The sequence below is a fragment of the Salvelinus alpinus genome, chromosome 16, assembly GCF_045679555.1.
Source record: "Salvelinus alpinus chromosome 16, SLU_Salpinus.1, whole genome shotgun sequence".
NCBI classification, from domain to species: domain Eukaryota; kingdom Metazoa; phylum Chordata; class Actinopteri; order Salmoniformes; family Salmonidae; genus Salvelinus; species Salvelinus alpinus.
In genome coordinates, this window is record NC_092101.1 from 20,095,490 (window position 1) to 20,121,749 (window position 26,260).

The window sequence follows — 26,260 nt, forward strand, 5'->3', positions numbered from 1 at the left end:
TCTTCCAGATGGCTTTACCCCCCTGATGCTGGCTTCTCTACGAAACGGAGGGGCGTCTGATTGCGGCCTGCAGGCAGAGGAGGAAGAGGAGAGTGGGGGAGATGAGCCGGGACCCAACGTCATCTCAGACCTCATCACCCAGGGTGCAACACTCATAGCCCAGACAGATCGCACCGGTGAGACGGCACTCCACCTGGCTGCTCGCTACGCCCGGGCCGATGCTGCCAAAAGGCTGCTGGATGCTGGGGCAGATGCCAATGCTCACGACAACATGGGTCGCACACCTCTCCACGCTGCTGTGGCAGCCGATGCCCAGGGAGTGTTCCAGGTAAGAGGCTTAAAAGACACTCTTATTAGAGCAGTAGATTAACTAGTGCTGGTACTGTGCTCACATGGGCAAAGGTTGAAAAATCATATTGAGCTTATTGAGTTAACACTCTGTTCCGTTCTCAGATCCTGATCCGTAACCGGGCCACCGAGTTGGATGCCAGGATGAACGATGGCACCACACCTCTGATCCTGGCTGCCAGGCTGGCTGTGGAGGGCATGGTGGAGGAACTGGTCCACTGCCACGCGGACATCAATGCTGTCGACGACCACGGTGAGCCCTGGCATTGTTTTTACATGTATATTGTATATCAAGGGTCTCTAACAGGTTGATCGTGAGCTACCAGTAGCTCGCAGCCCACATATGAGTAGCTCGGGAAAAAAATCTCAAACTATCATCAACAAATCACACAAGTATCAGACACCGCAGGGTCCCAGCTACTATCTAATCAATGCAACACTGACATTATCCCACCCCTGGTTAGCCACTATTGGCTTAAATAGCCAAATCTAACACAATATCTGCCAATTAATTTCCAGCAATATTGCCCCAGTCTGTCTGTCTGTGTGTTGTGTGCTTTTGTCTATCACTCCGTGTGTAGCCAGTTGATGTGACAACTATCTTGTGGGTTGACCGAAATACTTTCCCCAAATCCTCAATTAAAAGTTAGCTGCAAAGTAGGCTTACCAGGCTTAAGTATATATTTTGTATCTATTGTTATTTGCTAACTTTGCAATGAAATTAGCATCGGCAGTACAGAACCATCGCTAGACCGGCACATTAGATGGAACATTCCTCACTCGTTAGATGTGCAATTAAAGGGGAAATAAATCAAAAGATTTAAATGTGTTAGTTTTCTTTCAGACCCCAAAAACGTGTCTTCCGGTGTGATTTAAGCATTGACATGGACTCAGAACATCCAATTTCATTGTTTCTCAATGAACAATTGTAATTTTGAGTGAAAAACGAACTAAATCTGAAACCAGGAAAAATAAAACTGAGAACATAATTTGGGAAAATATGAAACTGCATTTGGGGAAAAATACCAGATTTGATAGGGTCCCCTAGGGGCCCATTATTTTACCAGGTATATTGGCAGAAAACATAGTGCACTACTTTCAATTGTATACTAAGGACCTGGGGAAGAGTTGTAGGGGAGAAGAGAAGAATGTGCCAAATTGAAAGCTTAAAAAAAATGTTGCTCTCATGCTAGAAAAGGTTGGAAAGACCCCTGTATGTTTTTACATTATTTTATACAGTTAATCACATTGGGATGAGAGACTTGTCCTAAACTGAGACTAACTGTTCAGTAATACTATACATAGGAAATATTGTTTTAGCCATTTTCTCACTGAGTGGTGCCATACAGAGCAAGAAATAGGGAAACGAATGGGAATGGAGTCCAATTACCATTATAGTACGATTAGAGCTGGGTCTTTAGTTTGCGTTGCGGTTTTGTCATTTGCATTTCCGTCATGCTATTGCTCGAGAACCATAACAGAGCAATTTTGCATATTTGTCTCAATGACCAGTATTCTTTCTCTCTCTCTCTCTCTCTCTCTCTCTCTCTCTCTCTCTTTCTCTCTCAGGTAAGTCTGCCCTGCACTGGGCAGCTGCTGTGAACAATGTGGAGGCCACCCTAGTGCTGCTGAAGAATGGAGCCAACAGAGACATGCAGGACAACAAGGTTTGTATTTCACATCCCCGTCCTGTTTTTGCACGAGTTTTCCTACCTCAAACGTAGCTTTTATGTCAAGCTTTGTCCCATATTCTATCACTTTAGTATCATTTTTTATTAGCTTTGCACATTTACATGTCTTCATGGGTTGTTTTGCCTGTTGTGTTCATCCAGGAGGAGACCCCATTGTTCCTGGCAGCCAGAGAGGGTAGTTTTGAGGCGGCCCAGGTTCTGCTGGACCACTACTCTAATAGGGACATCACAGACCACCTGGACCGGCTGCCCCGTGACACCGCACAGGAGCGCATGCACCACGACATTGTACGTCTGCTCGATCAGTACAACCTGGTCCACAGCCCTCACAACGGCCCCAACCACATGGGCGGGGGAGTGGGACACTCCCGGGTCTGTGGGGGCAACGGAGCGGGCTACATGGGCATGCGGCCCGGGCCCCAGGGCAAGAAGAGCAGGCGGGGAGGGGGGAAGGTTGGAGGTTCGGGCGGGGGTACAGCCAAAGAGCTGAAAGACATGAAGGCTAAGCGGAGGAAGAAGCCAACAGGAGGAGAAGGGCCTGCAGTGGGAGCTGTTGGAGGAGCCAATGGCAACGGCACTAAAGCTGCAGGAGGGCTGTCAGAGAGCTCAGTCACCATGTCTCCTGTGGACTCCCTGGAGTCTCCACACTCGTACACAGGAGATGCTGCCGTGGCATCCAACACGGCCAAGTCTCCTCCTCTCCTGAGCAGCCCCTCCTCTAGGCCCCTGCTGCCTCCCGTCAGCCACATGCTGGGCCAACAGCAGAGCTGGCTGGGTTTGAAGCATGGATACGGCGGCCACATGTTCAGCCTCCTCCCCCAGCAGATGGGTAACGGCCATTCTGGTATTTCCCAGCACCACGGCCAAGGCCTGCTCACCCCCATGAATGTCACCATGAGCCGCGAGCAACTGCCTCCCATCGTTACCTTCCAGATGATGGCACCGGGGGGCGGGCAGGCCCTGCTGAAGCAGCCCCAGCCTGGGCAGGTGCAGTCACAGGGGCAAAACCAGGGCCAGCCCCGCTCTCAGCAGGGCCCTACTCACCTGCACTGCACCCAGGGCATGATGTACCAGATGCCCGGCGTGGGCCTCCAGCACAGCCTGTCCCACAGCCTCCCCCACTCTCACAGCCTGGCCCACAGCCACGGCATGGTGCATGACGGCCAGTCCCGCCAGCAGCTCCCTCCATATCAGGCTATCCAGAGCCCCGTGGATAAGTACCCCACCCCTCCCTCTCAGCACAGCTACGCCACCGCTGGCTCGGAGGGCACCACCCCGGGGCACCCGGCTCACCCGCCCAGTGAGCACCCGTACCTCACCCCCTCCCCCGAGTCCCCTGACCCCTGGTCCTCCTCCTCCCCCCACTCCAACTCAGACTGGTCTGACGTCACCACCAGCCCCACCCCCCTGGGGAACCCCCATGCACTGCCGCCTCCCCGCCACACACATATTCCAGAGCAGCCGCAGTCCCAGCAGACACAACAGAACCCCCAGCAGCATCAGCATGGCAACATGCAGGTGTTTGTATAAATGAGGACTCTCTTAAAGCGCCCAACTCTTAAAAATGTTGTTGATCTTTGTAGTTAAACTACAACACTTAAACTCTTATCCGTCACTTCTTTCATAATTTGTTTTTGTCTTATCGTCTCTCTGGTTACAGTAATCACTTTTACACTTCATTGTTACATGCTTTTCTTCCATTTTGCACTTAAAGATAGAGTGTATAGTCTGGTTTAAGCATTGCTAACTAAAACCAAAAACTGTTTGAGTACCTTGGACAGTTTGAAATTGACTGATCATCAGAAATCAAATAAGGAACCAGAGCCAAACAGTTATCATGTCATGTAAGGAAAATGGACTGTTCAAGAAGGCACCCAGACAGAATCGACATTGGATATTCTTCATTTGGCTTAATCGGCTTCTTTTTGTCATCCCTTTTGGGCCGTTTCTTTTGGCAGAGCCTTATTTTTGACATTTTTGAAGGACATATTTGCTCATTTAACATTTTATCGTTTTCATTCACTTTGTTTTATGTAGACCTGCCAATGACATACTAATGTTTCTTTGAAAATGAACTCTACTTTGATATGATGGGTCCGTTCACTTATGTTAAGTTGTGTTCTTTAAGTAAAAACGTAGGATTTGTATTCTGGAATGTTTCTTAGTAGGATGTGGTGAGGCTATTTTGAGGGGCTGTCGTCGTGTGGTTAGAAAGATACACACAAGCTAAAAACATAGATACATCTCTTCAATGTTTGGTTCTAAGCTAAACTGTGGTGTAAATAGTTGTCATATAAGTCACTGTATTCTTTTTCATTCTTGCTTCTGTTACAGTGTAGCCTCTGTACTCCCCCACACCCTGGGAGGGATGTTAGTAAGTTGTGGCTGTGGTGTTTCTGTGTCAGGAGAATCTGTGTTACTGAAGAGTTTAACATTTATGGTACGTTTATGGATACAAAATAATATATGGTGACTGATGAAATACCAGATGAAAGAGAAAGGCATAATTGGATGTTGCACTATGTCTCTCTATAGATGGTCTTTCACCATAGGGGTTTCACTATAGTGTGTACAATACGATGAATATGCTTGACACCACCAAGCCAACCACCTTAGTAAGTCACCACTGTTAAAGAACAAGGTTTGACTATGATACCTGTTACTTTTAAAGCTGTTATTACTATTCTATTTTACATGAATATTGTTGTATATTATCACTTCTCTCGACAGTTTGACTGGTTCTGAAGTTGTACTTTTTTTGTTTGATATGGCAGTTGCTTTTTTCCCCCAAAATCATTTAATCACCTTTTTGCTTAATTACAATCAGTGTATTGGTGCACCTTCTTTAATTGTTTTGTGATTCATAAGCCAAGTCTGAATATGTTTAAGATATTTGTTTTGTAATGAGTATTTTTGTTTTCGTAATGTTTCTCATATGAGCACAGCCTTATGTGACCACTCTGTGACTACAGACAATCATTGATTGTTTCTATTTTGCACCGTTAAATGGAACATCAATGTCTCCAAGACCAAATTTACTTGTTAGCCAAAAACTCATTGCAATTCATTGTAGATCCACAACATTGTTCACAGTTTAAAGTGTTGATTGGAAATGTTGCATTTGGACGTATTGTCTAATCGAAGTAGATTATTGCCACAATGTATTCTAGATTCATGTATTTTGACAGAGCAAGATCCAAATACACACACTCACACCTGACAAGGTGATTTGCAGTCAATCATTATAAGTCTGTTATGATAAGGTATATTGTTTTGTGAAAAGTGCCTCTATGAGCAAACCACAAACAAAAGTCATTTCCCGTTCCCCATCTCTGGCACTTAATATCCTCCACTACAAATGACTTCCAATGTGCTATCTCTGGGTCCAGGCCTTTTGGCTCATTGGACCATCAATCCACGTGATCAAATCAGCAGAGCTCATGGAGAATGGTATTTACACGTAAATGCCTCATTATTCAAGGCTATTTTTTACATGCTGTATATAAACTATTTTTGTATGTTTATTGTTCTTTATTTTTCTGTTAACCATATACATGTTATATGAATGAAGTAGTTTCCCCTCATGTTTGTATAATGTAGAAGGTACCTGTTTATAAAGAACAAAACCTATCTAATTGAAATAAACCAAACAAATGATCAAGTGCATATTATATACATAAATAAAGTCAGACTTTTCAGATCCATCTGCCTATTGTGCATGTGGCATTCATTCATGGTTATTCAAAGGAATTTTTTAAAGAAATGAAAACAAATACAACGGTTTAATTACAACAAATTGTGCTCTGTATTACACTGAACAAATTCAGTGATAAAGCAATCAAAGCAAAGCATTGATATTATGCTGCTTGGCAGACAATTTTATCCAAAGTGACTTACACAGTTTAAATGTATGCACTCACTGTACTGTATGTGATCTCTGGGGGGATTGAAGCCATAACTTTACCAATGGAGCCAGGAGGAACACGCAGGATGTAAACCATAGTTGCCTCAAACCACATTTCATGTGACCTTACTTGCCAGTATGAGCATACTTGAATGATGCCTAGACAGAAATCTTACATATAGGAAAGAGCCGTTTCATCTAAAACTCACAAACAATGCCACCACAGTTTGCAGCAGAAACCTGTCCACCGGATAGAGATATAATTAATTTTATTTCTATGGTCAACCCATCCAGCAGACGGCAGTAGAGAGCGGGCTGAAGGTTAGTTCTTGGTGTTCTGAGCAGATGAGGAAGCAAAAATACTGTACAAGGAAGTAAAATCATACGAAATGCTTTTGACTTAGCTATGTCGTTGCAACTTTAGAATATATACTGTCATAACGCAGACAACAATTATGGCATTATGGACAACAACATCGGTATGAAGGAGCAATGGTAGAATCCCGTTGCTGTTAGCCAGCCTGGGTCAATGGACGCGAGGACTTGAACTGTGGATAAGTTACCTGACTAGCTACTAACAGACAGCTGAGCTCATTAGCTAGCACTATAGCTCTCGCTTGAAGAATTACGGCTCAAGTTCAACAACTGTTGTATTACCTAGCTAGCTTTCCAGTGCTACCAGGTAGGTCTACTAGTCTTGCACTATCAAACTGTATGAGATTGGGTCAGTGTCTCGAGCGTAACGTTATCTTGCCTGCTTCCTTGTTGATGAATGATTAGACACCTGCGCTAGCTAGCTAGCCAACTTTCTTGGAATGTGTCACTTGCTTTGAATTAAAAGTTGAAGTATTAAGTTGATCATTGAATGGTTAGCTTTCTGTCATTTGTTCAATGTAGCCTGACTTGTTTTGTCTAATCCTCATTGAAAGGGATTATCCAATCATGAGAAGGTCCAAACGCACCTCTCACACTACAAATGAAAGGTAGTTCGTCTTTGATGGACAAGGAAACTGTCAGTATGGCATTTGCTGGTGCCCCTGATCTTATGGACAAAGAGAGGATTGTGTGTTGCTGTTTGTTAGCTAGCAGGCAGAGGCCAGCTTGGCTGCTGGGCTACAGTGTCAGTGTGAGCAAATGTTTCTTCACAACCACTGAAGCTTGTCTCCAGTGCCAGACCACAGGAGCAAGAGTTGCAGCCATTTGACCCATCGGTCCTTCCTTTGAATGTTTTAAGACTGTCCCCTCTCCCTGCAGACTGACTCCCGTCTGTCCCCAACATGGCATCCTCCAGGCTGAAGTACCTGTCTCTGGGGGTGCTGGTGTTCCAGACCACCTCTCTGGTGCTGACCATGCGCTACTCCCGCACCCTGCAGGGGGACGGTCACCGCTACCTGGCCTCCTCGGCTGTGGTGGTGGCTGAGTTCATGAAGATCATTACCTGTTTGCTGCTCGTCTTCAAGGAGCACAGTGAGTGGTCTGGATAGAGCTGTCTACTTCCCATCTGCATTATAGGAAAATAAGACTTTGTGTTTATGTATAAATTTAGGCCTAGAGGAAGACGCATGGAAGGGTTATGCAAGTTATATCTCGGTATCTAACTTTCCCTCTATCTACACCTCTCTCCTGTATGGCACAGGCTACAGTGTTCGGGCTCTGAGCAGTATTCTGAGGCAGGAGATAGCCCACAAACCTATTGAGACCCTGAAGCTGGCCATTCCTTCTGGGATCTACACCCTACAGAACAACCTGCTCTACGTGGCTCTGTCTAACCTAGATGCTGCCACCTACCAGGTAGAACAACCTGTTATGGAGTGTGTTTTTCTCACCATCTCTACACACAATGCCCCCTAATGACAAAGTGAAAACCTGTTTTAGACATGTTTGCAAATGTATTGAAAATGAAATGCACAAATACCTCATTTACATAAGTATTCACACCCATGAGTCAATACATGTTAGAATCACCTTTGGCAGTGATTATAGCTGTGACTCTTTCTGGGTAAGACTAAGAGCTCCTGGATTGTACAATATATTCAAGGTCTGTCAAGTTGGTTGTTCATCATTGCTAGACAGCCATTTTCAAGTCTTGCCATAGATTTTCAAGACGATTTAAGTCAAAACTGTAACTAGGCCACTCAGGAACATTCAATGTCGTCTTGGTAAGCTACTCCAGTGTATATTTGTTCTTGTGTTTTAGGTTATTGTCCTACTGAAAGGTGAATTTCTATCACATTGTCTGTTGGAAAACAGACTGAACCAGGTTTTCCTCTAGTATTTTGCCTGTACTTAGCTCTATCCCATTTCTTTTTATCTGAAAAAAACTCCCTAGTCCTTGCCAATTACAAGCATACCCATAACATGCAGCCTAGTCTCATAGACTATACATAACATAGAAATTGTAAATCCAGAACAGTCAAATTAGTATGATATGTTCCATTTGGTATGGTTAACTAAGACATATGCTAACTTAAGGCAAAAACGAAAGGACTGGAACATCTAGCAAACTTATGGTTGCGTGTTCAAGTCTCATCACGGACAACTTTAGCAACTTTTTAACTACTTACTACTTTTTAGCTACAGCTTCGATTGCCATTTGCTTGAATTCCGTCCCAAAAAATACTCACTGAGTACATTTCAGGTCTGCTGAGTGCAAACTTGAACGTTGTGAAAATTCTGTGCAACTTCCAGCACACAGAGGCTGTACCTGCTTTTAAGTTAGATTTAACAGTGGCCAAGAATGCTAATGTGGCTATTTGATCATAATGTTGGCCTACCATAAAAAGCAATGGAGAAAATGCATCTCATAACATTTTTACATAGAAATAGCTGTTCTATCATTCAGCCTACAGTAGCAGCCAATGTGTGGTGTTCAATGTAGGCCTACATTCCATGAGACATTTGAAAGAAACATGCAGGGCTTGACATTAACCTGTTTATCCACTTGACCTTCAGACAAGGAGGTGACTGAAACTATTGTTATTTGGTGCAAGAACCCACTTTACAAAGTAAAACGCATTATTACAGACAATCAGACACATTTTGCTACCCGCTGCCTATTGGTTACTTAGCTTATTCAAGCCTGTCTCAAAATACAACACTGCCCCTTTAAGGCCAAAAAAATAGCTCTTTATCTGACTTGCTTTTCAAAGATGTCTAGAAATGTACATATTTTGTGCTCTTGTAGGAAGCAATCACCCCCCTATTGCTAACTACAAATGATCTGTAACTGGGCTAATAACTCACTAAATAGCTAAATATATTAATAGAACGTGGCTACATGCAGCTCTCTGATCTCAAAACAGGCAGCATCTACTCACGACTGCTCATGCTGTAAATACAGTCCAGTTCAAAGTAAATGCCACAGATCCATATATAACAATGGTCTATTTGCATATATGGCTACTGCTGCGCTGATTGTTTATGGTGCACTGGTCTGTGTAGAATATGTCAATGCATATGGAATCTTACTCCCATGCATTCTGCCTACAACAAAATCTTGTGCATAGTTAGTTTTGTTTTGGTATGTTGCATTTGAAAGTGGCTAATATTGCATTTATTCGATGACAATTGCTGCAGTAAAGGGAAACGTTGATAGTGTTAACAGGGAAAACGCTCAGAAAAGTGCTACCAACGTTTTCTCAGTCAAGATCACTTTTTGAGTCAAAATGCAAGCCGAGATCTAGCCTATGCAATATTAACCAATTACAAACAGTACTGTAACAATTGGGTTGTTGTAGTAAGCTATAGGCCCAATACATTATCACCGCATATTGGCTTTGCTTGAATTGCCCTACCAATGTATTGTTGTTTGGGCCATTTAAAAAAATTATATTTCGAAATTTGAGGTAGGTTATATGATCACACTGGCAATAGATCCGTTGCTGTATTACTTGTGAGGCACAGCTGAGTGCGCATACATTTAAAAAAAAAAAAAAGCTTTTCATTTGTATTTTGCTGGTGCCTGCATCTAATGGTCAGTCTAATGGGAGAGAGCAGCAGACTGAGGGTCCGCCTCAACATCCTTCCGCTCTCCCTTACCAAAAAGGGACGCCGTCTTCCAGATGATGGCGAAACTCAAGTCGCATCTCATTATTTCTGCCTCATGCACAAATTCATGTTACGCCTATGAACAGGGAAAGGGAAATATTCCTCGACATAAAAAAAAAAAAAAAACACGCTAATAATAACAACAACGTAAGCCGATAGACTTTTCTACTTACATTTACATTTTACATTTAAGTCATTTAGCAGACGCTCTTATCCAGAGCGACTTACAAATTGGTGCATTCACCTTATGATATCCAGTGGAACAACCACTTTACAATAGTGCATCTAACTCTTTTAAGGGGGGGGGGGGGGTTAGAAGGATTACTTTATCCTATCCTAGGTATTCCTTAAAGAGGTGGGGTTTCAGGTGTCTCCGGAAGGTGGTGATTGACTCCGCTGACCTGGCGTCGTGAGGGAGTTTGTTCCACCATTGGGGTGCCAGAGCAGCGAACAGTTTTGACTGGGCTGAGCGGGAACTGTACTTCCTCAGAGGTAGGGAGGCGAGCAGGCCAGAGGTGGATGAACGCAGTGCCCTTGTTTGGGTGTAGGGCCTGATCAGAGCCTGAAGGTACGGAGGTGCCGTTCCCCTCACAGCTCCGTAGGCAAGCACCATGGTCTTGTAGCGGATGCGAGCTTCAACTGGAAGCCAGTGGAGAGAGCGGAGGAGCGGGGTGACGTGAGAGAACTTGGGAAAGTTGAACACCAGACGGGCTGCGGCGTTCTGGATGAGTTGTAGGGGTTTACATTGCATTCGGAAAGTATTCAGACCCCTTGACTTTTTCCACATTTTGGCACGTTACAGCCTTATTCTTAAATTTATTAAATTGTTCTTTTTCCTCATCAATCTACACAGAATACCCAATAATGACAAAGCAAAAACAGCTTTTTAAGACATTTTTGCAAATGTATTAAAAAATAAAAACAGAAATATACATTTTACATAAGTGTTCAGACCCTTTACTCAGTACTTTGTTGAAGCACCTTTGGCAGCAATTATAGCCCAGAGTCTTGTTGGGTATGACGCTACAAGCTTGGCACACCTGTATTTGGGGAGATTCTCCCATTCTTCTCTGCAGATTCTCTCAAGCTCTGTCAGGTTGGATGGGGAGCGTCGCTGCACAGCTATTTTCAGGTATCTCCAGAGATGTTAGATCGGGTTCAAGTCTGGGCTCTGGCTGGGCCACTCAGCCAGACTTGTCCCGAAGCCACTCCTGCATTGTCTTGGCTGTGTGCTTAGGGTCGTTGTCTTGTTGGAAGGTGAACCTTTGCCCCAGTCCGAGGTCCTGAGCAGGTTTTCATCAAGGATCTCTCTGTACTTTGCTCTGTTCATCTATCCGATTCCCTCGATCCTGACTAGTCTCCCAGTCCCTGCTGCTGAAAAACATCCCACAGCATGATGCTGCCACCACAATGCTTCACTGTAGGGTGGTGCTAAGTTTCCTTCAGACGTGACGCTTGGCATTCAGGCCAAAGAGTTCAATCTTGGTTTCATCAGACCAGAGAATCTTGTTTCTGAGAGTCCTTTAGGTGCCTTTTGGCAAACTCCAAGCGGGCTGTCATGTGCCTTTTCCTGAGGAGTGGCTTCCGTCTGGCCACTCACCATAAAGGCCTGATTGGTGGAGTGCTGCAGAGATGTTTGTCCTTCTGGAAGGTTCTCCCATCTCCACAAATGAACTCTGGAGCTCTGTCAGAGTGACCATCGGGTTCTTGGTCACCTCCCTGACCAAGGCCCTTCTCCCCCGATTTTCCTCAATTTGGCCGGGCTGCCAGCACTAGAAACAGTCTTGGTGGTTCCAAACATCTTCAATTTAAGAATGATGGAGGCCACTGTGTTCTTAGGGACCTTCAATGCTGCAGAAATGTTTTGGTACCCTTCCCCAGACCTGTGCCTCGACACCATCCTGTCTCTGAGCTCTACGGACAATTCCTTCGACCTCATGGCTTGGATTTTGATCTGACATGCATTGTCAACTGTGGGACCTTGTATAGACAGGCGTGTGCCTTTCCAAATCATGTCCAATAAGTTGAATTTACCACAGGTAGACTCCAAGTTGTAGAAACATCTCAAGGATAATCAATGGAAACAGGATGCACCTGAGCTCAATTTTGAGTCTCCTAGCAAAGTGTCTTAAGGTATTTCTGTTTTTTTCTGTATTGTGTGTAGATTGAGATGTTTTTTATTTAATCCATTTTAGAATAAGGCTGTAACGTAACAAAATGTAGAAAAGGGGAAGGGGTCTGAATACTTTCCGAATGCACTGTATTACTGCTGCAGTGCTTGTTGTAGCGCAGTGGAATAGGAAGAATGTGCATTTAATTTAACACTTTTATAAAGTGTTGACAGTGCTGAGTAAGAACTTAAACATGAACTCACTCATAAAAACAGCAGCTTTTTGCTGTATTCGTTGGCAGTCTCTAGTAATGGTTTTAAAATCTCACAGTATCAACTTTGCTGTAGCTTTCTTTTATGCGTGCTAAATTACTGCAGACACTGTCATCTGAGCCATCCGATTGGCCAGCGGTAGGCCTATAATGCACTTGATTTGCTCTCCGGGCACATCGGTAAGGCAGAGTTTGTACCTTCAGACACATGTAATGGTTCAAAATGGCAACAATTTGCCTACCTGGCGCGCAGGGCAGCTGAATCGGGTGCACCTACCGCCAACATCCCCAGACTAAATAAAAAGATGTCGGAACACAAGGCTTTATCATTGGGTTCTTTACAGAAATGTTTGGTGATTGACTAGGAATGCTTTGGAGATCGACCACTGGATCGTGATCGACCAGTTGGTGACCACTGCTCTAGAAAGTTGAGTGAAGTTCAGTCTCGTGCTTCTCTCTGTGGGCTGATATTTCTTCTGCGTCGCAGTCTCGGGGCTACTGCGTGCAGCTTGAGGGAACATTGTTTGCAACTACTTAGCATGTTAGCTAACCCTTCCCCTAACCATAACCCTTCCCCCTAACCTTAATCCTTTAACATAATACCCTAGCCTAGCAAACATTAGCCACTACAAATTGGAATTTGTAACATATCATACAAAATGGATGCTAGACATCCAAAAATGAATACATACCATAGGAAATGTAACATATCATACTAAATGGAGTGTCTCGGATTTACGTGTACAGAATAATACGAAATGCTCTGAGACCAGGTTGTAACATGATGAAGCCATCACCATACTTGAAAAAATAAAGAGTTTGGTTTGCCCCGAACATATCACTTTGTCTTCAGGACATAAAGTGAATTTCTTTGCCACATTTTTAGCAGTTTTACTTTAGTGCCTTATTGAAAACAGGATGCATGTTTTTCAATATTCTTATTCTGTATAGGGTTTCTTATTTTCACTCTGTAATTTAGATTAGTATTGTGGAGTAACTGCAAGGTTGTTGATCCATCCTCAGTTTTCTCCTATCACAGCCAATAAACTCTAACTGTTTTAAAGTCACCATTGGCCTCCTGGTGAAATCCCTGAGTTTCCTTCCTCTCTGGCAACTGAGTTAGGAAGGATGCCTGTATGCTTGTAGTGACTGGGTGTATTGATACACCATCCAATGTGTAATTAATAACTTCATCATGCTCAAAGGGATATTCAATGTATGCTTTTTATTTTATTTTTACCAGTCTACCAATAGGTGCCCTTCATTGCGAGGCATTGGAAAACCTACCTGGTCTTTTTTGGTTGAATCTGTGTTTGAAACCTTACAGATAATTGTCTATGTGTGGGGAAACGGAGTCATTCAAAATCATGTTAAACACTCATGCACACAGAGTGAGTCCATCCAACTTCTTATGTGACTTGTTAAGCAAATCTTTACTCCTGAACTAATTTAGGCTTCTCCATAACAAGTGTGTTTGAATACTATTTGACTCCTTTCAGCTTTTCATTTTTAATTAATTTGTTGCAATTTCAAAAAAACATCATTCCTGTTTGACATTATGGGGTATTGTGTGTAGGCCAGTGACAAATAGTAAGTTCAGGCTGTAACACAACACAATGTGGAAAAAGTCAAGGGGTGTGAATACTGAAGGCACTGTATTAGTGTCTGGGGTAGTATACTTTTTATGGTCTCTAAATGGTGTCCCCTGTTTTCCCCTTGTCTGTCTCCACCAGGTGACCTACCAGCTGAAGATCCTTACCACAGCTCTCTTCTCAGTGTCCATGCTGGGCCGGAGACTGGGTGTGTACCAGTGGCTCTCCCTACTCATCCTCATGGCTGGGGTTGCACTTGTGCAGGTAAACTTTACTCCAACTCCTTTACAATCCACTTTTTTTATTAACCTGCATTTTACACACTCCAGTGTGTTTGTATCTTTATGTTTGTGTGTGTGTGTCCAATGTCTAGTGGCCCTCTGAGTCCCTTGGGGCCCCTGAGAAGGAGCAGCTGTCTGCGGGGTCCCAGTTTGTTGGCGTGGCGGCGGTGCTGGTGGCCTGCTTCTCCAGTGGCTTTGCTGGCGTTTACTTTGAAAAGATCCTCAAAGAGACAAAACAGAGTGTCTGGGTCCGCAACATCCAACTGGGTCAGTATGAAATGGTTCTACTATACTAGGGTTGTAAGGGCACTTGTTCCAGTTTTCTGTCCCAGAATTACTCTGTTATTATCAAATAAATAATTTATGACAGAGCTCTAGTACTGTGTCTTTGAAGTGACGTTTTAGTGTTCCTTCCTCCTCACTGAAACCCTGCGTTTTTCTCTGTGCCAAATGAGTCTTCCTGCTGATTTTTTTTTGCTTTTTTTTTTTTTTTTTTTTTTACAGCTGAACATGTGAAGCGTGTGTTAATTCTCCTGTGATTAATTTCCTGGTGTGAACTTGTGCTCGTTTTCTGTATAGAGTTTCTGCATCGAGAAAATGCTGCATTCATCCTCATACACATTGGATGAGACTAGTGTTTTATCATTAATGTCTATGGATGTAGACATAGTTTTTTTCAGTCAATCACTGCAGGTTATTGTTTTTGATGAAAGCTGGCAGGGTTACGTTAAATCCATTTTCCTATCATTCATATTCGGTTCAAACTCATATCATCTGACCTGTTTGTCTGTGTGTAGGAATGTTTGGCCTGGTGTTTGGTCTGATGGGGATGTTTGCGTACGATGGGGAGAGGGTCCAAGAGTCTGGCATGTTCCAGGGATACAACACAGTCACCTGGATAGTGGTGGCTCTGCAGGTACATCTCACTATTATTTGTTTTACTTCACCTGTGAGCTGCAGGTAAAATGTAGTCAGTATGTACTGTTAGTCACAAGCTACAAATGTGAAGAAATTGTGTTGTTAGATTCTAAATAAACAGAGTAAAACTCACGGACGACTAGTAAAGATCAAACCAAGTTTATTCACCCACTGGGTCACACCGCTGCATAAGATAAAGACATATTTACACAAGCACTGGTATTTAAACCTTACTCCTATGCTGAGGCATCTCACACATCTGGACAGCCAATACATCTCTGTTGCTCGACAGGACTTTAGTGATGCCTGTTCTTTCTCACTTCTTCTGCCCTGACCTGACCTTGGCCCAAATTCCTCACTCTTCCCCAACTCACGGTTGTCCTGTTGACTTGTACCAGACTGTGGCCCTTTTCTCCATAGGATACATGATGCCTAACAATAACATGTTCTGACAGAATGTAAACATTCTGCGTTCCCCTCTCTCCCTCAGTAACATGGAATAAGGATATTTCAAGTTTAAAAGTCAGAACCAGTCGTTGCCAAAACGTTTGAGAATGACACAAATATTAATTTCTACAAGGTTTACTGCTTCAGTGTCTTCAGATATTTTTGTCAGATTCTTACTATGGAATGCTGAAGTATAATTACAAGCATTTCATAAGTGTCAAAAGCTTTTATTGACAATTACATAAAGTTGATGCAAAGAGTCAATATTTGCAGTGTTGACCCTTCTTTTTCAAGACCTCTGCAATCCGTCCTGGCATGCTGTCAATTAACTTCTAGGCCACATCTTGACTGATGGCAGCCCATTCTTGCATAGTCAATGCTTGGAGTTTGTCAGAATTTGTGGGGTTTTGTTTGTCCACCTGCCTCTTGAGGATTGACCACAAGTTCTCAATGGGATTAAGGTCTGGGGAGTTTCCTGACCATGGACCCAAAATATCAATGTTTTGTTCCCCGAGCCACTTAGTTATCACTTTTGCCTTATGGCAGGGTGCTCCATCATGCTGGAAAATGCATTGTTCGTCACCAAACTGTTCCTGGATGGTTGGGAGAAGTTGCTCTCGTAGGGTGTGTTGGTACCATTCTTTATTCATGGCTGTGTTCTTAGGCAAAATTGTGAGTGAGCCCACTCCCTTGGCTGAGAAGCAACCCCACACATGAATGGTCTCAGGATGCTTTACTGTTGGCATGACACAGGACTGATGGTAGCGCTCACCTTGTCTTCTCTGGACAAGCTTTTTTCCGGATGCCCCAAACAATCAGAAAGAGGATTCATCAGAGAAAGTTACTTTACCCCAGTCCTCAGCAGTCCAATCCCTGTACCTTTTGCAGAATATCAGTCTGTCCCTGATGTTTTTCCTGGAGAGAAGTGGCTTCTTTGCTGCCCTTCTTGACACCAGGCCATCCTCCAAAAGTCTTTGCCTCACTGTTAGAGGTCGAACGATTATGATTTTTCAAATCCGATACCGATTTAAATTTTATTTATTTATTTGTAATAATGACAATTACAACAATACTGAATGAACACTTATTTTAACTTAATATAATACATCAATAATATAAATTTAGCCTCAAATAAACATGTTCAATTTGGTTTAAATAATGCGAAAACAAAGTGTTGGCGAAGAAAGTAAAAGTGCAATATGTGCCATGTAAAAAAGCTAATGTTTAATTTCCTTGCTCAGAACATATGAAAGCTGGTGGTTCCTTTTAACATGAGTCTTCAATATTCCCAGGTAAGAAGTTTTAGGTTGTAGTTATTATAGGAATTATAGGACTATTTATCTCTATACCATATGTATTTCATATACCTTTGACTATTGGATGTTCTTATAGGCACTTTAGTATTGCCAGTGTAACAGTATAGCTTCCGTCCCTCTCCTCGCCCCTACCTGGAACCAGGAACACATCGAAAGCCTAACCCTACTTCAAGGTCTGATCGAGTGCCGTCACCGATTGAAACACTATTAGCGTGTACCCCACTAACTAGCTAGCCGTTTCACATCGGTTACACCAGCCTAATCTCGGAAGTTGATAGGCTTGAAGTCATGCTTACGAGCCTGCTTCTGCCTACCACCGCTCAGACTGCTCTATCAAATATCAAATCATAGACTTAATTATAACATAATAACACACAGAAATACGAGCCTTAGGTCATTAATATGGTCAAATCCAGAAACTATCATTTCGAAAACAAAACGTTTATTCTTTCAGTGAAATACGGAACCGTTCTGTATTTTATCTAACGGGTGTTATCCCTAAGTCTAAATATTGCAGTTACATTGTACAGCCTTCAATGTTATGTCATAATTATGTACAATTCTGGAAAATTAATTACGGTCTTTGTTAGGAATAAATGGTCTTCACACAGTTCACAACGAGCCAGGCGGCCCAAACTGCTGCATATACCCTGACTGCTTGCAAGGAACGCAAGAGAAGTGACACAATTTCCCTAGTTAAAAGAAAGTCATGTTAGTAGGCCATATTAACTAAATATGCAGGTTTAAAAATATATACTTGTGTATTGAATTTAAAGGCATTGATATTTATGGTTAAGCACACATTGGTGCAACAACAGTGCTTTTTTCGCGAATGCGCTTGTTAAATCCTCAGTAGGCTGTGATTTGATGAGAAATTAACAGGCACCGCATCGATTATATGCAATGCAGGACACGCTACATAAACTAGTAATATCATCAACCATGTGTAGTTAACTAGTGATTATGTTAAGGTTGATTGTTTTTTATAAGTTTAATGCTAGCTAGCAACTTACCTTGGCTTCTTGCTGCACTCGTGTAACAGGTAGTCAGCCTGCCACGCAGGCTCCTCGTGGAGTGCAATAGAAGGCAGGTGGTTAGAGCGTTGGACTAGTAACCGGAAGGTTGCAAGATCGAATCCCCGAGCTGACAAGGTAAAAATCTGTCGTTCTGCCCCTGAACAAGGCAGTTAACCCACCGTTCCTAGGTCGTCATTGAAAATAAGAATGTGTTCTTAACTGACTTGCCTAGTTAAATAAAATGTTTATTTTTTATGTAACGTCCACAATCGGTGTCCAAAAATGCAGATTACCGATTGTTATGAAAACTTGAAATCATCCCTAATTAATCGGCCATTCCGATTAATCGGTCGACCTCTACTCACTGTGCGTGCAGATGCACTCACACCTGCCTGCTGCCATTCCTGAGCAAGCTCTGTACTGGTGGTGCCTCGATCCCGCAGCAGAATCAACTTTAGGACACGGTCCTGGCACTTGCTGGACTTTCTTGGGTGCCCTGAAGCCTTCACAACAATTGAACCGCTCTCCTTGAAGTTCTTGATGATCCGATAAATGGTTTATTTAGGTGCAATCTTACTGGCAGCAATATCCTTGCCTGTGAAGCCCTTTTTGTGCATAGCAATGATGACGGCACGTGTTTCCTTGCAGGTAACCATGGTTGACAGAGGAAAAGCAATGATTCCAAGCACCACCCTCCTTTTGAAGCTTCCAGTCTGTTATTCGAACTCAATCAGCATGACCGAGTGATCTCCAGCCTTGTCCTCGTCAACACTCACACCTGTGTTAACAAGAGAATCACTGACATGATGTCAGCTGGTCCTTTTGTGGCAGGGCTGAAATGCAGTGGAAATGTTTTTTGGGCATTCAGTTCATTTGCATGGCAAAGAGGGACTTTGCAATTCATATGATCACTCTTCATAACATTCTGGAGTATATGCAAATTGCCATCATACAAACTGAGGCAGCAGACTTTGTGAAAATTAACATTTGTCATTCTCAAAACTTTTGGCCACGACTGTACAGTTTTAAGTGAACATTCTTGCTCTGTTAATCATGTTGAATGAATATTGCCATGCCTCTTGACTAAGGTGCTGTTGCTTGATCTCGTTCCAATTTTGTGAGCTTATTAGTATTATAGTGTCCCTTTGCCCACTGCTCATCCAGTCCATATCTGGTGTGTGTTTCTCTAGGCACTAGGAGGGCTGGTTATAGCAGCTGTCATCAAGTATGCAGACAACATCCTGAAGGGTTTCGCTACGTCACTCTCTATCATTCTGTCAACACTCATATCCTACTTCTGGCTGCAGGACTTCGACCCAACTAGGTTCTCACACAACACACACATTCTCTCTTGAGCCGGGTTATTTTAATTACCTAATTGAATGTCGCTTGTCTCTGACACGTAATGGTGTGTCTTGTCTTGTGTCTTTTCCAGTGTGTTCTTCATGGGTGCAGTGCTGGTCATCGTGGCCACCTTCCTGTATGGCTACGAGGGCAAGCCCTCCCCCAACCCCAGTCGTGCCTAGGGGACATCGCAGAGGGAAAAAAGGAGGACCGAAAGAGAGGTCAGGTAAAAGAAGATATGAGGAGAGATGAGAAGAAGAAAGTGGAGAGGAAGAGGGAAGTGGAGTGAAGGACACTAGACTAGTGGCATTGAGATGGGCCTCTGACACCATGAAGTGCATCAACTATGAAATGTGACCAGGAAGTAGCCAGACAAGGCTGTTCCTCACCATGGTTACCACTACAGAGAAATACACCCATGAGAAATAGACCCATGAGTCATGACCAAGCTGAGCAGTGTACTGGTCAGCCAGCTTACCGCACTGGGCCAAAACTGTCTTAATGTTACTGTCATCAGCTCAATCATGAAGATGATGGGTAAAACAAAGACACCATAATGTTTACACATGACTTGTGACAATAGTCCAGATGTATTGGACTCCGAAGACATACTGATGAACTGTGTTGCTGTCTCACTGCTGTAGAACTCAGTTTGTGGGTCGTTCCACGAAATGAGTGCCTTTTGCGCCCCTTTGATATTTTAAGTAAACATGGGGCACCAATATTATATTTTTAAAAGTCTGTTATATTAATTGAAGTTCCCTTTTGTGTATATACTGTATTTCTAAAGATGATTATTTATTTAATGTGATTAGTTATTAATTTACGTCTTTCCCTAATTTTAAGGTCAACCCTGTTACCTGAACTTAAAGAAACACTGAACATCTAATAGTCAAACCACAGTGTAAAAAAAGCTGGTTCTACTCTTTTTGGCCATTTTCTGTCACAAGGGGTTTTATGGCTGTTTTTAAGATTAAATCGTCAACCCTGTTACTTTAATTGGCCCTTACTATAGTATTTTTTTGAGATGGGAAAATTAGTTTTTTTTAAGTTGAACATGTGGTCTTTGACAGAGTGTTAAAATTACGTGAAATCAAACTTCTTTTTTCCAAGTTTTCCAAGTTACACTACTCAAAAGGCACCCAATTGGTGAAACGACCCTTGTACTTTTCCTCTCTTTGTCATCACTTGATTTGTTTGTTATTTGGGGAAGCGGGTAAGGATGACTTTGTTACTGTATTTACCAATCATGAGGAACGCACGTCCATAAAGAAAATGTTTCCTACATCAAAGACGAGTGTGTCATTTAGAAATTCTACAAGTGCTCTGATCCAAGAGATGCAAACACAGTCACACTCATGCTCTCCCTATTATATCTGACAGTAATACATCTTCTGAGTGCATATTGTGCATGAGACCTATAGCTCAGAGGATGAACTGATTCCACGGACCCTCTGTCAACACTGAAACATGAATACGCAGCAGCCGTGTGTACACTGGCAGTGTGCGACTTAGGGGAACAACTATTACACTTGCAGATTCATTCAAAGACTTTCTTAGAACACGCAAACATGTTTTACCTTCATTTTATTGAATTAAAAACAATGCTTGCATGCTAAATCTCCCACCCATCCATTATGAAACCCTTTGGAATACCTGCCTACGTTGTCCCACTGTACATATGATTGAATGTACAGTTCTGTACATCCTCCAGTCCGAGTCATTCTGTTCTCAGGCACATCTGTCACTGTGAATGACTGGCTCTCAATGGACGTTTGTCACCATACAGTGTCTACCATACACAGTATGTGATATGACCTTCAATATAAACAATTGATTTGTAATATCCTATTCAACCCACTTGTCCCTCATAGAATTATGGCTTGGGTGTAGTCACAGAGGGGATGTGTGTGTGCGTGTGTAGTCACAGAGGGTGTGTGTATCAGTGTAAAGGCTAGTATGGTTTGCACCTCAGTAATGAGCAGCATGGGGAGTTCATTTTGTTACATTCTCAGACTCTGTCTCCTCTCTGTACATCATACCTGGCCTGGCCCACACTGCTGTTCTCATTGGCCATTCTGTAGGTGGCTATAGAGAGCCTGTTTTCCCCTTCTCCCAGTAACACATTCATCCTTGTCTGTAACTGTACTGAGCATGAAGGCTGCATTTAAATGTACTACAATCTTTGTTCTTACATATAAAATACATTATACTCCCCAATCTCACCTGTATTATACCCATAAAACCACACACCTGTACTGCTGGGCCTCTCACACCTGGGTTAGTCTCAGATGGCCACCTATTCTCCACAGTGCATTACCTTTAACCAGAGCCAAAGGGTATCCTCTACATCACTGTCATAGACCCAGAACAGTCTGTGATTAAAGATGGCTGCTCTCATCTCGGTGAGGCAGCATGGTGTGCAGTAGGCTACAGGCTGCTCCCCTATAGTGTAGCCTACTCTGAGCCTTGCTGGGCCTGAAACACTCACAAAGGACTAGTCCTCTCTGCTTCTCCAGGACAGAGGATGTTATTAAGGCAGAGGTCCCTCTGTGGGTCTGGTCTGTATTTAGGCCCTGGTCCAGGCAGCAGTCCTCTCTTCCTACTCAAAGGCAGTGGTGGGGATTTAAGGCAGCTGTCCCCCAAGTCTCTGTCCATATTGATCTCATCATGGCAGGATGTCTGGGCCCTAGTTACACCTCCCTTCCCTCTCTCTGCTACTTAGGAGGGATGACCACCATGGGTTGGCCCTTCCTGGGCCTCCACATCAGCACCTGGGCGTCGTTGGCGTTGGGCCTCCCCAGGGCGTTGGGGGGGATGGGCTCCATGTGGGTTAGGATGCAGGGCTGCTCCTGGTGTGTCTGGCCCGTCAGGGTGGCTCTGGAGCCAAGGGGCATGGAGGGGTCCACCAGGATGTCCACCCTCATGCGCCACTTGACCGTCTGCAGCAGGATCTTCTCCCGCGTGGCTGTGTTGAGGGCCACCAGCCAGGTGGTGAAGCTCTGGTCCCTCTTAATGCGGGTGAGCAGGGGCAGGTTGCTGTCGCTGATGGGCACGGCCCAGGTCACACTGGGGTAGAAGTTATCGTTCATGCTGACGGTGAAGCGCAAGGGCTTGGAGGTGGGCCCCGCCAGGGTGACCGTCTCGGTGGTGTTGCCGTACCAGGGGTAGCTCACCCCGTCTGAGTCACTGATGGCCCTCACAAGACCCTCACGCAGCTCTGGTAGCTCCCAGCTAGACCTGCAGGAGGACAACAAGTTATTAGTGGGTCATGGATTAACACTGTGTCGAACTGTAGGGTCACAAGGAGATTCAAAGGGCTTTAGGTGTCTCACACAGCACATTACATTTGGGAGCCTGTGTTAGACATTCTCAAAAATAACAGAGTAAGACATACAAATACATAAAAGATGTTTGATAAATGGTTTTAGCCTCAGGGCTCCATACTGTAGTCTATGTATGATAGATGGTTCAGTGAGTCTATGTATAATAGATGGGTCAGTGAGTCAGTGGATTAATATCTTCTGTTTTTCGGCCAATGAGAGGGTGTGACCTGATGCCATGTTCTCCCCTTCAGATCAGCTCCATTTGTTTGTACCCCATGTTTTTCTGCTGCACCCCTAGACCCCCCATCCCCAGTCAGGATTAAACACCTCCTCACATATGCCTCCTCCAGAGAAAAACACCCCCAGGCAGTGCTGGAGGAGGCTGTGTGTGTTGCTCGTCAGTGGGTGTGTGATTCTCTCCTGGAGCGAAGGGAGCGTGGGAGTGTGTCAGTGCATCTATCTCTCTCTCCCTCGTTTCCGGGAACACAATGTATGTTTAGGAGCAGTTGTTTAGCTCCTCTGTCATCTCTATTTTGATGGTGAAGTCACAGGAACAGAATCAATTGGAACAGAATCAATTGGTGGGGGTTTGAATGAAGGAGGGTGAGTGCATAGTTAACCTTCTGTTTGCACAAATGCTCTGCTACACATGCACTCACACATATCCACTTATCAACTGTTGCATTGCATTCATGTCAATTTTGATGCCACACAAAACACACACACTTCCTACAGCACCAGAGAAGTGACAGAGCAGCAGAGGGAGGTGGGAGCAGCTGGGGAGCGTCAGTCAGCAGCCTGGAGGAGAACTCAACTCACATGCCAATGTCATTGTAGGTGTTGTAGAATTCCATCTGTGTGCATGCCTGGATCCAACCCACCACCCAAGTCTCATTACGGGGAATAGGGGGCATCACTATCCGTGCAGAGGCCTTGAAATAGGCCGTCTTGTAGCGCAACACTATAGGAGAGTTCTCCTCAATGATTGTTGGGGAGTGATCGATAGTTGCGGAAACGTCATAGACCACTATGTTTTCGCGTTTGATGCGCGACTTACAGGCGATGCTCTGTATGCAGCCCATGATGAGGTTAGGGTTCTAGTCAGTTGGAACAGACAGGATGATAACACTGTCACGTCCTATCGACTTACAAACAATATGCTTAATATGTCACATTAGTCAATGCATTGTATGCATCCAAAAAGGCAATCAGTACCATTTACATTTATGCACAAAAATAAAACAGATAGGTGGTCAAATCTTAGGATAGGGGAGCAGATTAATTAAATAACAGCAATTGGTGGTATTGGATCCTCTCTACGCCTCGGATTGCAGGTGTAGCCTATCCGTGTCTGCGTGGCACTGCCCTCTCTTGCAGTCCGGGCTTCCGTGGGCTCCAGCCCCTCAAAATGATTCAAATCCATACGTCCTCTTGCAGGTCTGTGCCGTTTGATCCTCTTCTTTCTTCCCCGGGCTGTCATGTCACAAGCCGGGGGAGAGCGGCACACTCAGAGGCATCGTGTCAATGGCCCAGTCGGGTGGTTGTCGTGATGCATGATGATGCGGCTCACGAGGCGCACTTGATCCGAGCGATGACAATCTAGACCACCAGGCATTCCTCACCATGAGTGTAAAACGAAGGATAAAACACGGTCAATGCAGAGATCCCCCATTTTTTTTCAACGCTTCCTCTGCAGAATTGGCTGAACAACAGACTCGCGCTTCGATAAATCAGCGGGTGAAAAACAATGGTTCAAGAACCTAGAAATCATAGACAACAGTTATATCCAATCCGACAGTCAGTGTATCTAATTGTTGCTGCATGGCTTGATAAAATCCCCGTATAGACACATTAAGGATGCTGTCTTGTCTACTCTTCTCTCCCAAGGCGATGCATCGTCTGGCGCTGTTCAGCTTCCTTGGTGCTGATGATGCTGAGTGAACCAATGAACAGCAGAGGGAGAGTGAGCGCGTGGGAGTGCCGGGAGTCCTTTATTTGGCGTTAACAGTCTGTGCATTTCCTCCATGGCTTGAACGGCTATAGCCTATGACTACTAGGCTACTCACATTCATCAAGTGTCTGCCTGGTGATAAGAATAGACCAATTGATGGTTGAATTTTTTATGAGCGACATATTCACAATCATGCAATGGCAAGCTATTATCAAATCTAGCCCCATTCTTTGATGGCAGCACAATTGATAAGATCCGGCCATAATTGTATCATATGATTTTAGGGCAAATCAAAATAGATACGAGGAAAGCTTGACATTCTTCTAAATAAATAGTACTTTTCTGATTAAATGCCTAAAATAATTTATAGCCTTCGTCACTAGACTAATCTTTGTTTGACATGATGATGAACCACTGTCGAGTTTTTTCCTTAGCTAATAAATCAACAAAGCTAATTGTGGCATTATGAGTAGACAATGCTGCACATTTTCAGCTAATAAGGAGGTAAATAGGAGGTTCTACAGTTCATTTATGCCACTTGGTATCACATATGCGATCGGCTCTGCGAGTGAATCTGATGTGTACAGTAGACAGAAGTAGCAAAGCAGCTTCCCTTAATGACACACTGGAACTCTGCTGTCATCCTTCAGTGATCCATTTGCCTTGGAGTTGGTTAAAGATCACTCCTGCCCCCGAGTAGGCCTACTTTTAACAAAATAATTGTTGCGTGTTCCTGATGATACTACAGGTTGTGTTTCTACTTGAAGGACTGGGCGCAGGGAAATTAACCGTGTGCCAAAATTGTGGAAGTATGTGAACATTTGAAATGAGAGGCTATCAGTCTAAAAGGCTTGCCTGTTTTGCATGTTATTTTGGCATTAATACGTGTCACATATCAGTTTGCAAACATGGTAAAACATATATATATATATCATTGAATTAATAAAGCCGCAGACACACAGTCTCTTTTTTGTTTTCTTGAGTAAGGCAGCTCCAAAATGCAGGTGTTTCAGCCTGGCTCAGTGTTTTCTGTGGTGGTGGGGGAGCCAGCAAAAAAATAGGAGCATTGCGCTGTGATTGGCTCAGTGTTCTGTCACTCATGAGGACACTACATTATCGCAAAGTGTATGTCCTTAGTAAAGGTAGACATCCAAAATATCAGCCCTTTGGGTCCTGCCATATAGTTATATTACAAGTGCCCTTCCAAGAAGGCGCAAGGTCATTGGCCACAGATAAAATGACATGAAATCACGTTATATGTACAGTAGCTTTGATTGGACTGATCATGTCAACATCTTACTTTCAAAGTCTCAGCTAGCACTCATCATCATGAATCAAGTTGACAATTTACTGGCAAATCCTTTTAATCCATGTCATATGAAGAGAAATAATGAAGATAAATTATACATAAAAAGTATCGGTGCTCATCGGCCATTGGACATAAAGATTGCGCAACAAGTTGGAAATCGCAAATTCAACAAGTCGTTTGGAAGGAATCAGTGGCTAACTGCAAGCAGTGCACAGCAACCAGTAGCCTGCTATTCAATGGAATGGCTGTGTGTTTTTTCCCCCGAGTTCCCACCATAAATCCAGAGAATGCCAGACTTTGCTTTGATGACAAAGTTTGAATACAAAACGCGGGAGTGGCAGCATCATGTTGTGGGGGTGTTTTGCTGCAGGAGGGTCTGGTGCACTTA

General features: G+C 43.7%; 3 protein-coding genes across 3 annotated transcripts in view; 2 read left to right on the forward strand and 1 right to left on the reverse strand.

The window, feature by feature from the left end:
• Window positions 1-5,743, forward strand: part of notch2 (notch receptor 2) — a 56,076-nt gene extending 50,333 nt beyond the window's left edge. Inside the window, exons 31-34 of the mRNA XM_071345290.1 lie at window positions 9-328; window positions 454-601; window positions 1,918-2,015; window positions 2,181-5,743. Of these exons, the coding sequence (XP_071201391.1) occupies window positions 9-328; window positions 454-601; window positions 1,918-2,015; window positions 2,181-3,569 (1,955 nt within the window). The 3' untranslated portion in view covers window positions 3,570-5,743. The remainder of the gene's footprint in view (window positions 1-8; window positions 329-453; window positions 602-1,917; window positions 2,016-2,180) is intronic.
• A 500-nt stretch (window positions 5,744-6,243) lies between these two features.
• slc35a3a (solute carrier family 35 member A3a) lies at window positions 6,244-20,578 on the forward strand. The gene is made up of 8 exons (XM_071345291.1): window positions 6,244-6,625; window positions 7,198-7,410; window positions 7,580-7,734; window positions 14,106-14,228; window positions 14,338-14,512; window positions 15,043-15,161; window positions 19,133-19,266; window positions 19,378-20,578. The coding sequence occupies exons 2-8, from the start codon at window positions 7,221-7,223 to the stop codon at window positions 19,466-19,468; spliced, it is 987 nt and encodes a 328-aa protein (XP_071201392.1). The 5' UTR covers window positions 6,244-6,625; window positions 7,198-7,220; the 3' UTR covers window positions 19,469-20,578.
• A 278-nt stretch (window positions 20,579-20,856) lies between these two features.
• On the reverse strand, window positions 20,857-24,650 carry fam78bb (family with sequence similarity 78 member Bb). Its single transcript, XM_071345292.1, has 2 exons — window positions 23,432-24,650; window positions 20,857-22,526 (listed from the first exon to the last, which is right to left on the reverse strand). The coding sequence occupies exons 1-2, from the start codon at window positions 23,692-23,694 to the stop codon at window positions 22,004-22,006; spliced, it is 786 nt and encodes a 261-aa protein (XP_071201393.1). The 5' UTR covers window positions 23,695-24,650; the 3' UTR covers window positions 20,857-22,003.
• Window positions 24,651-26,260: the final 1,610 nt, after the last annotated feature.